This window comes from Lathyrus oleraceus, chromosome 6 (assembly GCF_024323335.1).
Source record: "Lathyrus oleraceus cultivar Zhongwan6 chromosome 6, CAAS_Psat_ZW6_1.0, whole genome shotgun sequence".
In the NCBI taxonomy this organism is placed as follows: domain Eukaryota; kingdom Viridiplantae; phylum Streptophyta; class Magnoliopsida; order Fabales; family Fabaceae; genus Lathyrus; species Lathyrus oleraceus.
The window spans coordinates 507,461,645-507,480,168 of NC_066584.1; the positions used below are offsets into that span (position 1 = coordinate 507,461,645).

At 36.1% G+C, this 18,524-nt stretch overlaps 1 protein-coding gene across 1 annotated transcript; it reads left to right on the forward strand.

Moving 5' to 3' along the window:
• Positions 1-13,220: 13,220 nt before the first annotated feature.
• On the forward strand, positions 13,221-15,242 carry LOC127091964 (transcription factor TCP7). Its single transcript, XM_051030717.1, has one exon. The coding sequence runs from the start codon at positions 13,454-13,456 to the stop codon at positions 14,219-14,221; it is 768 nt and encodes a 255-aa protein (XP_050886674.1). The 5' UTR covers positions 13,221-13,453; the 3' UTR covers positions 14,222-15,242.
• The last annotated feature ends 3,282 nt before the right edge of the window (positions 15,243-18,524 follow it).

An 18,524-nucleotide genomic window follows, 5' to 3' on the forward strand; every position in this document is an offset into this window, starting at 1 on the left:
CATCTCAAACTCATTCATCAGCACCTCCTCGAACTTCATTATCTCATATGAACAACTTCTTGTCAACAATATGTCATAAACATAGAGACACACCAGAATCATATTGCCTTCAGAAGTATGCTGAACATAAACGACATACTCCATCTCACACTTTCTGAATCCTTGGAGCTTGAAAAATGAATCAATTTTCATATTCCAAGCTTTAGGAGCTTGTTTCAGTCCATATAACGCTTTATGTAACTTGTAGACCATCCCTTCCTAATTCTTTTTCATAAATCCAAGAGGTTGTGACACGTATACCTCTTTTTGCAATGGGCCATTCAGAAATGCAGATTTCACATCCAGATGCATCAGAGGCCAAATTCTATTAGCAACTATAACAATCACTAATCTGATTATTTCATGTCTAGCTACAGGCGCAAACCCTTCAAAGTAATTTAACCCAGATTTTTGTAGAAATCCTCTTGCTACTAACCTTTCTTTGTGTTTTCCAATTGATCCATCTGGCTTCAGCTTCACCTTGAAAACTCATTTGACGCTAATGGCTTTCTTGTCCTTTGGAAGCTCAGTAAACTCCCAAGTCTTTTATTTCTATAGCCTCAACTTCTTCTTTCATGGCCTTCAGCTACACTGTCTTCTTGAGTGCTTCTTCAACACTATCTGGTTATGAGTCTACTAACATGGCACACTGAATGACTTCTCCTTCAGAGTCTACTTCATTATCTTGTAACATGTCAAACTCTGCAAATCTCCTTGGTATTTGTCTGATTCTTTGTGGCCAATAAACTTGTTCATATTCTTCTTCGGATGTTGGAACAATATCAGATTCTTGAACCCCTGAAGTATCACCTTCATAGGCATGACCACCTTTAGAGTTTGGAATATTCCTAGAGTCTAGATCTCCACCAAAGTCTGAATCACCAACAGAATATGGATCAGACTCAGATTCACCTTCAGAGTTAGACTCGCCTTTAGAGTCAGACTCGCCTTCAGAGTCAGTTTTAGAATCATCTTCTGATTCGGACTCATCTTTATAACCTTCGAATTCTTAAGTATCTTCAGAAGTTAACTCAGGTGTTAACACCGCACCAAAGTTGGATTAAGACCTGTTTCAATCTCATGCTTCTAATTCTTTCATAATGACACCTCTGCTGAATTCAACCTTGTTAATGACAGGACAATATAGCTTATAAGCACCTGTACTGTGGTACCCTACAAGCAACATAACTCTATTTTTGTCATCTAACTTCCTTCTCTTAGTATCTGGAACATGTTTATAACAAACAAAACCAAGCACCTTCAGATGAATCACACTTTTCTTATCTCCAGTCAACTTCTCTAAAGGAATAATTTCCTTCAGCTTCTTGGTTCGACACCTGTTGAGCACATATGTTGTAGTGGCAACAACTTCTCCCCACAAGGTGTGAGGTAGCCTTTTCTCCTTCAGCATGCTCCTTGTCATATCAAGCAAAGTTAGGTTTCTTCTTTCAGCAAGACCATTGTGTTGAGGAGTGTATGGAGCAATCACCTCATGCTTAATTCCATTCTCCTTACATAACTTTATGAACTCTTTAGAGTTATACTCACCTCCACCATCAGTTCTGAGAACTTTCAGCTTCTGACCACTTTGATTCTCAACCTTGATTCTGAATTTCTTAAATTCAACAAACACCTCATGTTTGAACTTTATAAGTGATACCCACACCATCCTTGTGAAATCATCAACAAATGACACAAAGTATTTATTCTCTCCAAGTGAAGGTACTGAAAATGGTCTACACACATCCGAATGCACCACACCTAGAGCATGCTTTGCTTTTGGAGGCATTTTAGATCCAAATGGAAGTCTTGGTTGCTTCCATCATATGCACACATTGCATGACTTCTCTGGCATCTTAATTGTAGGAATTCTATGTTCCAACTTCTTTGAATTCAGATTCGCTAAGCTTCTGAAGTTCAAATGATCAAATCTTTTGTGTCACATATCACTTTCCTTCATAACACTTGTTGCACTAAGGCATCCAGAATCTACAGTTTTAACATTCACTTTGAATGTTCTATTCCTTCCCTGTTCTGACTTCATAATCATCTTCTGATTACAGTCATACAACTTCAAAAGATTGTTCTTCATGGTAACTGATAATCATGTATCTATTAATTGACCTACACTCATCAAATTTCTTTTCATGCCATGAACATACCACACATTCCGAATCAATGTACTTTTACCATTATTCAGAACTACACTGACATTTCCTATTCCTTCAGCATTCAGATACTCATCATTAACACATCTGATCTTGGTCCTCTTACTAGAGTCAAACTCAACCAGCCATTTCTTATTTCCAGTAAGGTGATTTGAATAACCAGTGTCCATGTACCACCAGTCTTCCAAAGACGCATTATCAAACTCATAAGCCATCAATATCATAAACTCATCATCATAATAACATATGGATATGTTTGCTTCTTCTGGCTTCCTTTCCTTGTTTGACCAACAATCAACGACAAAATGGTCAAACTTCTTACACTAATAGCAGTGGACCTTCCTCTTGTCAAACTTCTCCTTCCTCTTTTGAGCACTCTTCTGACTTTTAGAAGTTGCAGTATCTGACTTCTAAAAACCATCAGATTTCTTCCTGCCTTCTGATTAAGACTGCTTATGATATTTCTTACTAGAAGCTGCTTTTAGAGCCTGCTCCTCTACCACCATTTCATATTTTCTCTCAATCAGACGCAACTCTTGTGCCTTTAGACTACTTTGCAACTCTTCAATTCTCATGATGCTAAGTGTTGAAAAGTATATCTTCGGCAAATATTTTTGTATCGTATCCACAGAGATTGGTTGATATTACCGCCGTTCTACAATCCGAATGTTATAAGTTTAGAAAGTAACAGGGTTGTTTTGTTTGGAAAAATATCTTGTGAGTAAATGTTAACAAAAACTATGAAATGGTTTTAGTCAAATATAAAAGCTTGGCAAGATTGGATTTCACTATTTCAAATGTTTATGATTCCTTATGATAAATACATAGATTCAAGATTATTGATGATGTTCAAATATCCTCTCAAAGTCATTTATGTCTAAATGATATCGTGATAATCACTATATTGATCCTTAGACGATCTCTCCACCTAACTATCAAAATAGCAATCTTTAAAGTTTAATATTAAAGAAGAGTAATGAATAAATCTATCTCTACAACTTATCCACTACTTGAAAATCTGTTTTATGTCTAAACTCAAGTAATCTCTCTCGACAACTACTCAAATCTGGTTTTCAACTTAGAGCAAAAACAGTATTCAATACATCAACAATCTTTATCATATATATAAATCAACGTGAATACATAAACAAATGAGAATAGCTACTACCTCCAATCTTGACAAAAGGGAGTTTAGCTCCTCATCATCATTGTTACAAAGCAGAAAATTAAAGAAGAAAAACTCTATTTTTCTCCCTTACAAAAATCTCTCCATATCAATGTGTGAATGATAGTGAATGCTTTCAATGCCCTAGATTAATGTATTTTGTCTCTAACAAAAAAGGTTGACATTTCCCTAATTGGACATTGTCATATAAAGCAGAAAAGCAATTCCCAGGCAGACATCAAAATGGCAATAAACTTTTCCTGCAGAACAGCACTTTTGACCCTCAGTCAGCTTGCTGGATTCGCAGCCTTCGCGGCACGAAGGCAGTTCGCGGCGCGAACTGTTGCTTCTCCAGCTTCCTTGTTTGGCAAGCTTCCTCCAAGATGTGGTATTGCAATCCAAAGCCTTCTTATCCCAGAAATTCTACAAAACTAACAAAAATGTGAAATAACTATTCAAAACAAAATAAATTAAACCTAATTGCATTTATATAAAATAGTGAGAATAAAAGTGTGTAATAACATCAAAACTTGGTAAAAGGGAACAATAAAATGGTATAAAAAGTAGTACTAATTGGTCCCTAACAACTCTCCCCAACTTAGCATTTTGTTTGTCCCTAAACAAAAGTTTCCACCCTCACAACCAAGACAATAACACAAAAGATTGGAGCAAGGATTTACCAAGGACATTCAAATGGTTCAAAAGTGTTTGGCAATTTTTTTTCAGTCCACCTATCTTAATTCTAGACAAAACATGAATAAGGAAAATGGTTGAGTGCAAAAATCATTCCAATGGAATTCAAAACCATATATGTCAAAATTGAATCAAACTTACACACACATAATAATAATGATGAATAACATGAAGGGTTACTTTCACTCATCCAAGCAATTAAATCAACAACAACTCAAATCATGCGGTTATCATAACAAATACCAAATCATGTGAAAATTGAGAATCAAGAGGTCTTTCAAAGGTTGTAATGTGGCTTAGGTTACAAGAAAGGATATGATTAAGAGAATTTACAAAGTTGCCTATCCTAAGGGAGCATTCCCAACCATTCAACTCTACACAATTTCCATTTCTTTGATCCCTATTATTTTTTTTTTTTTCCTTTTACATCCACACAACCATGAGCATTTCTTTGCTTTTTTTTTTTTTTTTTTTTGCTCTATGGTTTCAAGGGTGATTTCTTTTTCTTGTTTCTTTTCATATTTTCACCCTTTTATAAAAACTCACTTTTCCAAGTTTCTAATCAACTTTTCACTTTACTCTCCCCAACTTTAGATTCCAAAACCAAATTTATTCAATAATGCTCCCTACTTAGACATAAGCAAAAGGCAAAATTTTGCAAACAACTCGGTTTGAGGTTTCAACTGATACGAAAGAAATTAGGATTCATTTATTCCACAATTTTCAATTGATTTTACAATGATCAATCAAATGAATCCTAAACTAAGCTCAAAGGGGTTTAACTAAGGATTATTCCTCACAAGGTTAATTGATTTAAACTTTTTGGTCGAGTGGTTTTTCTCACAAACAATGCCTCTATCATTTTCAAAATTTTCACAAAAATAGATTGATGCATGATTTAGCATGATAAGAATGAGTTAAAATAATGCTCGGTTTCCCGCTTTTTAGTGTACAATGGAAAGCTTCCTCACAAATGGTTAAGTCCTATTTTGATTCAAAGATGACATACATTTCAATGAGTTTATGATATGAAATTTGCACAAACCATCAAACTACTCATGTTAAGTCTAGAAAGCGATAAAGTGTACCTTGAAATACCGACACTACTTCTTATCATCACCACTCGAAGTGTCCTATGCTTCTTTCTTTGCGATCATTTCTCGGTTGCTTTAAGCTTGACTTAAGAGTAAGAACAATTTAACAGAAATGTTGGTAAACCAAGTTGATTAAAAACACACTTAAATCTCAAATAGTATTCATGCAATTATCAAGACAAACTCTAAAATTCAACAAACTCCTCAATCTTCCTTCAACTCATCGCCATGGGTTACACCACCTCCTGCACCCCCCCAAAATTTTGGTCTGCCCTCAGGCCACTTATCATAATCAACAAAATCCTTCTAGGAAGGGAATGGAGAGGAGAAGTTTTGAAATTTAGAGGTTTGGAAGTGGAGCAACGAGATTGTTGAAAGAATCTCCTAAGTTTGTGAAAATAGGAATGAAACGAAAATGACATAAAACAAAAGTTTTTTTTTTCAGTTCGCGGGGCGAACTGAAGGAAATTTTAAAAAAAATTAGTTCTGCCATTCACTGTTCGCGGGGCGAACTTTGTTCGCGACGCGAACTGAAGCTGTGAATTCAGTTCGCGGGGCGAACGGTGTTCGCGGGGCGAACTGTAAAAAACAGAACCCAATTTTTTCAAAATTTAACACAGCAAAAACTCAAATAGCAGAAAAAAATTAAAATGCAGGCTTACAATGTTGGGTTGCCTCCCAACAAGCGCTTTGTTTAACGTCGTTTATAGCTCGACGGTTCAACGATCTTCACGATCCGGCTTTGTTGAGCAACTTCCTCAAGGGCTTTGTTGTCTTCAAGAGGTTCTTGATGAACCTTCGATAAAATCTGATACCACCCGTTTTCGGAACTACTTGCACAATACTCACCCATTCACCGTCGGAGATAGAACAAATCATCCCGGCCTCCAATAGTTTGACAACCTCCTTCTTTTTCAGCACTTGAATCAATTTGTCTTCCTCTTTTGTGGACAATGTGTTACTAACGACCACCGGTTTAGTACAGTCATCACCCAAGAACAAATAATTCAAATTTGGCTCTAGTTTTGGCTCTTCCACTTCCTTTGTCATATCCAAGCCTTCGTTTGTCTCTTCATGATAAACAAGTTCTCCGCGAGGTTCTAGTTCATGCAACATTGCTTCCATCTCTTCTCCTTCATTTTGGGTCGAAACTTTGTAGACTCCGATAAGAGATTTCTCTGATGGGTTAGAAACATGAGCCTGGTTTGCGATCTCCACTGGTTCCTCCTTGGTGGCATCGATTCGGAAAGACTCACACTTACCATTGAAATGCCTTTTGGCTTCAAAAAGATTGAAGGCTACCTCTTCATCTTGCACCCTCACTTTCATTAGCCCATCATCTATGTCAATCATCATCCGAGCAGTTTTCATAAAAGGTCTTCCAAGAATTAGGGGTACATCACGGTCCTCATCCATCTCTACTATTACAAAATCCACCGGAAACAAAAATTTGTCCACTTTCACAAGCATGTCTTGAGCGATTCCGTATGGTGAGGTGGTAGACTTGTCGGCTAGTTGTAGAGTCATTCTCGTCGATTTAATCTCAACATTCCCCAATCTTTTTACAATGGAGAGGGGGATTAAATTTATACTAGAGCCCAAGTCAATCAAACCATTTCCAACGTATGTGCTTCCAATGGTTACCGGTAGAACAACCCGGCCCGGATCAGACTCCTTCCTTGGGAGAGTCTTTTGGATGATGGCGCTACACCGTGCATCAAGCAATATGGTCTCATCTTCCACGTGTCGCCTTTTGCTTGGTAAGAATGTCCTTCATGAATTTAGCATACCGCGACATTTGTTCTAATGCATCAGCAAATGGAATGTTGATTTGGAGTTGCTTGAAGATGTCCATGAACCGTGCATAATGCCTAGCATTATCCTTCTTTGATGGTGCGTGCGGATATGGTAAATGTTGAACTGGACTGACCTTCACTCCTTTCTCTCCTTTCTTCTTCTTCCTTGGTTCGATTTCCTTATTCATTTCCGCTTCACACTGCTGCTCTTCCATCAATTGTTGGTTCTGCTATTTTCGCGGCGCGAAGGGAGATCGCGGCGCGAACTGAGCAGTTTCTGCCACTTTCTTCTTTCCACAAGCCACATACTCATTTTCCAGCATAGCATCCATATCATTATCTATTGTAATTTCCTCACTTTTTTCACCTGTCAACTCTCTACCACTTCTAGTAAATATTGCTTTACAATGCTCCTTTGGATTGGGTTGAGTGTTAGCGGAGAAAGAAGATCCTGCGTTTTGTTCCGACAGTTGCTTTGCAAGTTGGCCTATTTGAGTTTCCAGATTTTTAATTGCTGCTTCGTTACTCTTCTGATTTGCCATGGAAGCTTGCATGAATTGTTGAAGAGTATCCTCTAGCTTGGAACTTCCTCCTTGCGACTGCTGTCCTTGAGAATTTGGATGTTGGTAAGGACTTTGCTGCTGAAAATTTTGATTGTTGAACCTTGATGGTTGATAACCTTGATTGTTCCTTTGATAGCCTTGATTTTGATTGTTCACATAGCTTACTTCTTCCAGTGGAGGACAAAAACCAGTAGGGTGATCCCCTTGACATAATTCGCAACATGCTACTTGATGTCGAACTTGAGAAGCTTGAATTTCCTTCATTTGCTGTGGAAGCTTGGCCATTTGTTAAGTAAGCAACTCCACTTGTTGAGAGAGTAGCTTGTTTTGAGCAAGAATGGCATCATTGGTATTTAACTCAAGAACTCCCGGTTTACGTTGTGAAGGACTACGGTCATGTTGACTTTGACGATCATTGAGTGCCATCCGGCCAATAATGACTTTAGCTTCTTCCGCATTCTTTGACATAAGAGAACCACCCGCGGTAGCATCCAAAAGTGTTATGTGAGTTGATTGGAGCCCATTTAGAAAAATATGGATTTGAGTGAGCTCATCAAAACCATGACCCTTGCATTTTCTCAACATTGACTTGAATCTTTCCCAAGCTTCATTTAGAGACTCGTTGCTTCCTTGAGTGAATACCGCGATAGCCGTTTTGGCTTCCATGAATCGGGATTGAGGGAAATATCTTTCTAAGAACTTTTCTTCTAGCAAATTCCAATCCGTCATCACTCTTGCTGCTTGATCAAGGTACCACTCTTTTGCCTTTCCCACTAAGGAGTGTGGGAATATCCTTTTGAATAATGCCTCTTCACCCGTCTCATCAATTCCCGTAGAACCCGCAATCTCATAGAATTTGATGAGATGGGTATACGGATCTTCATGATCCATTCCGGTGAATGGATTTGCATAGAGAAGTTGGAGGATTCCGGTCTTCATCTCTGTATTTCTTCCTCCACGGGCAAATTGAGCATTTCTTCTTGGACTATTAGCGGACATTTCGGTACGATTTTCATCCGCCATGTTTCCGTTACAAGCCTCTACAACCACTTCTTCGATTGAGACAAGTGCAGAAGTAGATGCTTCTTCTCTCCGGTTCCTCTCTTCGGCTAGTTTCCTTCTCCTTCGTGTTTTGCTATTGAGCTTCCGAAGTGTTCTTTCAATTTCAGGATCGAATTGAAGTTGCTCCTCGGTTGCTTTTCCTCGCATACACTAGAATCTACAAAACTAACAAACCAAGTGAAACAAAAGAGGGATAGTAATAAATGTAACACAACTTAAAACAAAGAATTATTGCAATGCTTGTAATATCGACACCAATCCCCGGCAACGGCGCCAATTTGTTGAAAAGTATATCTTCGGCAAATATTTTTGTATCGTATCCACAGAGATTGGTTGATATTACCGCCGTTCTACAATCCGAATGTTATAAGTTTAGAAAGTAACAGGGTTGTTTTGTTTGGAAAAATATCTTGTGAGTAAATGTTAACAAAAACTATGAAATGGTTTTAGTCAAATATAAAAGCTTGGCAAGATTGGATTTCACTATTTCAAATGTTTATGATTCCTTATGATAAATACATAGATTCAAGATTATTGATGATGTTCAAATATCCTCTCAAAGTCATTTATGTCTAAATGATATCGTGATAATCACTATATTGATCCTTAGACGATCTCTCCACCTAACTATCAAAATAGTAATCTTTAAAGTTTAATATTAAAGAAGAGTAATGAATAAATCTATCTCTACAACTTATCCACTACTTGAAAATCTGTTTTATGTCTAAACTCAAGTAATCTCTCTCGACAACTACTCAAATCTGATTTTCAACTTAGAGCAAAAACAGTATTCAATACATCAACAATCTTTATCATATATATAAATCAACGTGAATACATAAACAAATGAGAATAGCTACTACCTCCAATCTTGACAAAAGGGAGTTTAGCTCCTCATCATCATTGTTACAAAGCAGAAAATTAAAGAAGAAAAACTCTATTTTTCTCCCTTACAAAAATCTCTCCATATCAATGTGTGAATGATAGTGAATGCTTTTAATGCCCTAGATTAATGTATTTTGTCTCTAACAAAAAAGGTTGACATTTCCCTAATTGGACATTGTCATCTAAAGCAGAAAAGCAATTCACAGGCAGACATCAAAATGGCAATAAACTTTTCCTGCAGAACAGCACTTTTGACCCTCAGTCAGCTTGCTGGATTCGCAGCCTTCGCGGCGCGAAGGCAGTTTGCGGCGCGAACTGTTGCTTCTCCAGCTTCCTTGTTTGGCAAGCTTCCTCCAAGATGTGGTATTGCAATCCAAAGCCTTCTTATCCCAGAAATTCTACAAAACTAACAAAAATGTGAAATAACTATTCAAAACAAAATAAATTAAACCTAATTGCATTTATACAAAATAGTGAGAATAAAAGTGTGTAATAACATCAAAACTTGGTAAAAGGGAACAATAAAATGGTATAAAAAGTAGTACTAATTGGTCCCTAACACTAAGATCCTTAGAATGTTCAATTTTTACAATAATGTAATCAAATAGAGGAGTAAGAGATCTAAGTACCTTCTCAATGATCTTTTCTTTGGAGAGAGTTTCTCTACATAACTTCGTCTCATTTATGATCAGAATCACTCTAGAGATGTAGTCAGACACCTTTTCATTGTTCTTCATGCTGAGATTCTCATACTGCTTACATAGAGACTGACGCTTCACCTTCTTCACTGATGTATCACCGCCATATCACCTTACCAGTGTGGCTCACGCAACCTTCATCGTCATCGAATCAACGATTTTCTCAAACACGTTCCCATATACACACTGATAGATGTAGAACAACACCTTATAATATTTCTTCCTCAGATCACGCTGAGCATTCCTCTGCGCATCCGTTGCATTTTCTAGAAGTGCAACCAGAACATAATCGTCGTTGACGAGATCAAGAATATCTTGAGCGCCAAACAACACATGCATCTGAATCATACACCGATTCCAGTTCTTGCCATCAAACATTGGAAGCTTAGTACTCAAATTAGCATTTTTGTTCATCTTTAATCTTATGCAATTCACTCATATCTCACCAAACACTAGTGTTTCCCAATCATGCAGAATTAATAAATATGATTATGTTACGATTCTGACAAAAAATTCAACATGAATTCAAGAAATGAAATCAATCACACAACGCCTCATTGTTCACTTGTGTTTCCATGTGTTTCTCTGTGGATCTGAATCGGAGTTCTAGATACCAATTGTTGGTGCATAAGATGAAGAATATGAAGATGGAAGAAGAGAGAGAATTGAAATAATAAACTTCCACTACTCTTTCAAAATAGTTACAACAAATGGTTACACACTGCCACTCTAGTGATATCTACACTTGTTTATATAAACAAATAATAATACCATGTAGACAAAAATGCTAACCTACACTAGCTAGGTTACGCTTAATAAAACTAATACTACTACTGAATATGGATTGCTTCTAACATGGAGGAATGCAATTTTGTGAAACGTAACCTACAGGGTAGAAAGCCAACGTTTATAGAATCACATGTAAGTATTAGTTGTGCTTTTTGACATTATTTTATTTTCACTAATGTATTACTTGTGGTTTTTGACATTATTTTATCTTCACTAATGTATTGTTTATGCTTTGTGTGTATTAATTAGTAACTATATGAAAATTATTTGTAGTCGCGAAAACAACCCGAAAGCTTTGAATATGGATATTATATTATGAGACATATGTTTAATATTGTCTCTGGAGACGTTATCAATGGATGACTTAAGGTATTAACTTTATCCATATACATGTAATTTATGTATATTTGTTAAGTTAATGTTGATATTGTTAGCTTATCATAATTTAAATTTTGTTCAAATTATAGGGGATTAGCGACGAAACACCATTCCCATAAGAAGATGTAGATAACATTCAATTACGTTGGGTCGGTGCCTTCCTATCTTATCATGAATCTCATTAACAATAGTTTTTCTTCGTTGTTGTAAGCATTGTATATAGGTTTTGTCATTATAGGTGAAAATATGTATAAGTTCAAATACGTATAGGTTCTCTTGATAGAAGTTTTATGTCATTGTAAGTATTGTAAATATTGTACATTTACTTTTGTAAACGATATAAATTTGGTATTTTGTGTTATGTTCTATATAAAATACAAGTGATATGATTCTGTCATATAATTTGTATGTTCAGTGTAAAAATATGATATATGTCAACAGGGTCGGCCCAATCATATCGGAGGCCCCGTTCTAATTTTAAAAATAGACTCAATTTTTTTTAAAAATACAATTATAATAACTAAAAAAATATATCAAAAATACAATTATATATTAATTAAAAATAAATTTAATTATAATTATTTTGAGTTTTGATAAATCTTAATTTTTATATGTATTAAATTTTTATCATAACATTTTTTCAATTATTGAGTTTTTTTAATAACATTTTATTTATTTTTATTAATATTTATAAAAAAAATCAAATTTTGGGGCCTTATAAAATGTGAGGCTTTGTGCTGCAGCACATGCCGCACATGCACAGGATCGGGCCTGTATGTCAATAAAAATGAGATTTAAAACAAACCATATATAAAAATAAAATATGTTATACCCGTCGGTTATTAGCAAAAACTTACATAAAAACGAACATCTTTTTCTCTGTTATTAACAAAAATCGAGAGGTATATGGCGTGCGATACATAATTTTGAAAAAAATGTTGTTGTTGGAAATCAAACAAATGACATTTTCAACTATCCCCTCGATTATTCAGAAATCGAGGATTAAGGTGGCAGTTTTTCAGGTCGCCGTTCGTTTATCTATCCGAGATAAAATGAATATATTTGTAATAGTATATATATATATATATATATATATATATATATATATATATATATATATATATATATATATATATATATATATATATATATATATATATATATATATATAAAAGGAAATTTCATGCTAAAGTTGTTTGACCGAGTGAATTAATAATTTTCATATCAATCACTTATTATCATCTATAACCTTATTCCTAAGAAAGGAGTAAACTTTATGCATATTCTTAATTTAGTATATGTTTAATAATGAGTTTTGAACTTCAATATCATATCGCAATGCATCAAATATCATATCGCAATGCAAATTTGATGTGATTTCAATGAATCTATGAATTATATATTAACGTGAACTCTTATGTGATTTTGTCAAATGTGAGTGTAAGCTAAACAAACTCTTAGTCGACTAATATGTTATACATAAAATTATATCATAAGAAAAAAATATCAATATTGTAGTTGATCAAGTGCTCAACCTATACCCTCCGTATTTCTAATTCTTGAAAGTGAATATTTATCCACATTTTTATTACACAAACTTACATTGATATTAATTTTATCTTTTCTTTTTCTTTTGATAATCACCTCATCGCACTTCATTTTAGATATTCAAGAGTTGTGAGTGATATCTGAAAGAAGAACATTTAAACTATTATATTTAATATCATTTGTTCATTTTGATCTAATACATGTAGTCAATAAGTATTAATAAAGAGATTGACAGATAAAACCGAAGAGATTTGATTGTTACCATTTTTTTTTTGATGAAATAGTGAAAGAGTTACGGAGAAGTAGAAAGCGCGCGTGGGAATGAAAGATACATAGAGTAGATAGTATAGAGAAGAAGTGGATCCCACCACCCATGTGCCTTCTTCCTGTCTCCACCAGCTCCTGCCGCTCAATCATTAGACCTCTGTTCCCTCTTTCTCTATCACTCACTCACTCAACTCGATCAACCTCTTGTTCACAACATTAATTCATCAACAACAACTCCCACTACTACTACTATTACCACCCCCTTACCCTCTTACCCTAAAACCATCCTCTCACTAAAATAACTAACCATGTCTAACGCCGACGGAACTCCAACAACCACTAACGCCTCAATCATTGACCCACACCGTCAACAGTTAGCCGTCAAGAAACCGCCGTCAAAAGACCGTCACAGTAAAGTAGACGGCCGAGGACGCCGTATTCGCATGCCAATCATATGCGCCGCACGCGTCTTTCAACTCACGCGCGAATTAGGTCACAAATCCGATGGTCAAACCATCGAATGGCTGCTCCGTCAAGCTGAACCTTCTATCATCGCCGCCACCGGGACTGGAACCACTCCGGCGAGTTTCTCATCTCTCTCCGTTTCTCTCCGTGGCTCCAACAATTCTCTCCCCTCTCCTTCCTCCACTTCGCTAGACCACAAACCGCTTCTCTCTCCCACTCCTTTCATTCTCGGGAAACGTTTACGCACCGATGACGATTCGTCTTCTCCGTCGGGGAACGTTAAGGACGACGCTCTTTCTGTTGCTTCTCTTTCTACACCGGCTGCTCTCTGGGCGTTACCTGCACGGCCTGATTTTGGTCAAATTTGGAGCTTCGCGGCCGCGGCTGCTGCTCCTCCGCCGGAAATGGTGGTTCAGTCTTTGGCTCAGCAGCAGCAACAGCATCAAGCGAATTTCTTCGCTCATCATCATCATCAACAACAACAGCAACAAGCTATGGGAGAGGCTTCAGCTGCTAGAGTTGGGAATTATCTTCCTGGACATTTGAATTTGCTTGCTTCATTGTCTGGTGGACATGGAAACTCTGGCCGGAGAGACGATGAACATCATTGAATTGCAGTGGTGGTGGTGACGGTGACGGTGGTGTTTTCTTGGTATATATAGTTATTCAGTGTTGTTATGGATGTTGTTTTTTGATGTGCGTGGAAAGTAGAAGAATTAGGGTTTAGTTTTTTTTGTTCCTTTGGTTTTGAGTGGAGAAGTCCATCTATCAAGGAATTCAATTAGGAATTTTTCTTCCTTCTGGTTTGGAAGATTGATTAATTAGTCTTCTTTTTTATTTTAGAAGTTCAAATTTGTTTTAGATTCTGGGGTTTTGCAGAAGGAGAGAAAAAATATGATTTTTATTTTTGTGATGTGATAGTGGTGGTGATAAACTGGATTGAGGCTGGAATAGGTTTTCAGAACCTTAATCATTGGTAGAATTCGTTTTTGATTGTTGAGTTGAAAGCTCTGCAAGCTTGGATGTTGATGGAATGCTGAGTTAATTGCTTCTGTTTCACTTTCTTAGTGGGTTTAGAGTTTTGACTGATAAGTTATTGTTGCTGTTGAAGAAGTAACTAGTGGTTGAAACTTGAAAGCTTGTTTCTGAGCTTGAGTGAGTCAATTCAATTGTTGTGTTTCTCAAGTTCAAATGTCATTCCCAATTTGTTGGATTGAATTGGATTGGATTGGATTGGAGTATCCTACTTTTCCAACATATACTTGTATCTTGTTCTTGGCTGCATTGTTTGAGATTAAGAGAAGTTGGGGTCCATTTAAAGTGGCAATCAAATGCATGTTTTGATTTTGACACAGCTGCTGTTAGTGAATGGTGAGTCATGCACTATTTCTCTCAACCTCTCCACTTTCACTCTACTTGTTGCTGTTGTTGTTTCAGAGGTGATTGCAGTTGGTGTGTCAAAGATAAATGCTCTGGTTGTGCTATTTATGATGATGATCTTTGTTTTTGAGATTTTTATTTATCTTCAATTCTTAGCCATTTCTTAGATTGAGAATAATGTTTTCTTGCATTGCATGTAAGTGGATTGTTTTGGGTGCCAATGATGTGAATAAAAACCCATCTGTTTCCTTATTTTGCTTTATGTTTTTTATTTTTTATAATGGAGAATTATTGATCTGTTATGATTGTGACCTGGCTATGCTATGTTATGTTATGTTTCATTTGGGTGTTACTGAAACCTCCACGTTCACACCACCGTGTTTGATTTGGTTGTAGGAGAATCTTGAGTTTTCTGGCAGTTAGTCATTTACATTTGTGTTCAATTTCAGTATTTAAAGAAAGATAAGGTTAGGTACAAGTTGTATTCATGTCTTAAATATACTAAAACAATAAAGATCTTACATACAGTACATGGTATAGTTACTATTTTTGATGTTTCACCTTGGGTTAAAATTTGGAGGAACAAATATGTTGTTTGATTTATTGTTACTCAATAATGGCTCATTTAAACTGGTTGTTAGGAGTATGTCTTTGACTTTTAAGGCCACACACACAATCTTGAAAATTACTCCATGTGCAGTTTCTCACTGGCTTTCCCCATGCCATGCATTTCATCATTTTCCTCAAAAAAAAAACATATTAGACACTGGTCTGACCTCTGAGTTTATTTGAGAACAGTATTGGTCTATTGGTGTCTTTAAAGCATAGTAACTTAAAAATTAATCTCTAAAATATCTAGGATGAATGGTGTCTTTAAAGCATAGTAACTTAAAAATTCATCTCTAAAATATCTAGCATCTTAGAGGCATATTAGCTATGTAATATGACAAAAAAGGTTATCCGTGTTCATGTTGGTTTGATACCGACACTTGTGATTATATTTAATTAATTAATTTATTCAAATTATTATTGTTGTTGTCACCTTATTAACATCGGTGTTGTGTTTGGGATGTTGGGACTTCATGGCATATTATGAGGAATTTAAACACCATATAAAGGTACGCCCTAGGTTGATTAGGTAGATAGCATCTTGTTAACCAGACATTTCAGTGGATGTTTGGATTCACACCGAATTTGATTGCATTCAAGTTTCAACTCTAAATGGTTAAGTATTTGCAAGTATAATAATTATTTGGTTGTTACACCACTTTGACAATGTATATGTGTCTATAATAATGCATTGGTGTTACTATCCGAGTGGATAAGGATTTTTGGATAACATGAGATATGGAAACTGGAGGAGGTTGAGTATACCAACTCATCATATTTGTTTATTTTTGTATTTTTCTGTGCAAGAATCATTGGTGGGGTTTTCAAATTTAGTGATGCCAACATGTTTTTTTAATTATTTCTAAATAGAAGAGTCAGCTCCTAATAATTATTGGGTCCCTTCATGGAGTTACATGTCGAGGTGAAACAAGTTATGTTAAATTCCATGTTATGATTATTTAGGAACGTATTTAAACCATCGTATGATGGACGTTTTGAACATACTTAGAAACTGATTATGGACCCACGTTACTATTCATAAGGCCGTTGTATTTGGGTTATGTGATATATCCCCGAAAATTGTACTAACAGTATGTGTTTGTGGACCATGAACAATTTGCATTTGTTAGGTATTTAATAGGATTTTTGTGTGTTTAATGCCATTTTTCAAATAGAAACTGAAAGACCGACAGAGTACCATGAAATCAACACTTATTTTTTTTTCTTTCAATTGAGATTGACACTTAAGAAGATGTTTTTTGGTGTACAGTTATGATAACAATTATCTTTGAAGTTTCGTAAACTACTTGAATCTCCTTTTATCACTAATGTGATATTAATAGTTACAACTTAAATAGTTGGCATCATAACAATGTTTCATAGTCTTTGTTGTACATCTTGAAAAATTAGTTGACTAACCGAGATATGAGATCGACGAAGTTTATTTGAGCATTTGAGTTCTTTAAGGCCGAGTTGACACGCTGATCGAACATGATAGGGTTAGCATCAAATAGTTGGGTTATTATTCGCCAATCGGAATCTGGCTAGGACATTAGATATACTAATCGGAATTCGGTTAGGATATTCGAGTAAGCCAGGTGGAGCTGACCTCCCATAAAGCCAAGAATGATCCAATTACTACAAGTCAGATTCGATGCCAAGGGTAGGATGTCATTTGAAGAGTCATAAGAAACAGTTACAGGATGATACATTATGCCAGAGTTATAATTAGTGAAGAGGCAGATGTTACATGGCAATTATAAAGACGAAGGACGTTATTGATAGATGAATTTATGAAGGATATGGAGAGTCAAGCAAAATAGGGAGAGAAGGAGATGGAGAATATAAATAAGAGGATGTTTAGGGGATAAAAGGGGGGGAAAGAACGAGACAAACATACATAACAGACACCCAACCATTCATTTTAGGCTCTCCTTGACTTAGAACAAGGAAATCAATTTTTTTGGTGTGTTTTAGTAAGGACATTTGACGTCTACCGGTAAAACTTGCCCAGGCCAGACAAAACCATCATCAAAAGTGTTAACACGTCAATTAGGCGATGTTAGGATCATGTCCCAGTCGAAGCGACCCACCCCCGCTGCCAGATATAACTCAATTGCTCGATGTGGCAGAAGCACTTATTTAGCAAAATGAAGCCTTGCAAGATAGTGTCCAAGTTTTGCAAACACAAAGTCTTCAGGATAAGGATACAGAGGATGAGCCTCTGGACTCTCAGCCTTTATCTGAAGTTATCTTGGATGATCAGGTTCTGGAGAATTTTAAGCCATCATTGTTAGTATCTTGCAATTGTAAAACTTATCCATGTGAGCATATATTGCCATTAATAACCAGACGGCCATAGTAAGGGCTTATGATTCACTCAAATGTAAGCTCATGGTCGAGACCTTTAATGAGGGTGCTTTGAGGTGGTATATGAGTCTACCTACGTTCTCGATCATCAGTTACCAAGATTTAACCAAGATGGTATAATATTTTTCGGCAAGTAAGCATATGAAAGTGTTGACTACAAGGCTATTTACGTCCGATAAGGACACGCGAAGTCTCTTTGAGAATATATGGCAAGATTCAATGAAGAAACAATTAAGGTATCTCATATGAATCAAGAAATGTTTGTCGGAGCATTTCAGCATAGCCTCAAAGCTAGGCAGATCATCGAATCTTTAGCATAAAAATCGACGTTTAACATGGATGAGGTTATCACCCGAGTGGAATGTTACACCAAAGGAGATGAAAGTAACATGTAAAAAATATCCCGAGATACAAAAGAAAAAATGCGGACCAAGGAAGAAGGAGATGGGCATATGAAAGAATACTTTAAGTCGAGATCCAGAGATCGGCCAATAGATAGACCATCACGGCGACCATTTGAAAAAGAGAAGGATTACACGCCATAAAACGCTAGAC

Bases quoted from the DNA above. Each gene is read 5' to 3' on its own strand.
- LOC127091964 (XM_051030717.1), top strand. From the start codon at position 13,454: ATGTCTAACGCCGACGGAACTCCAACAACCACTAACGCCTCAATCATT.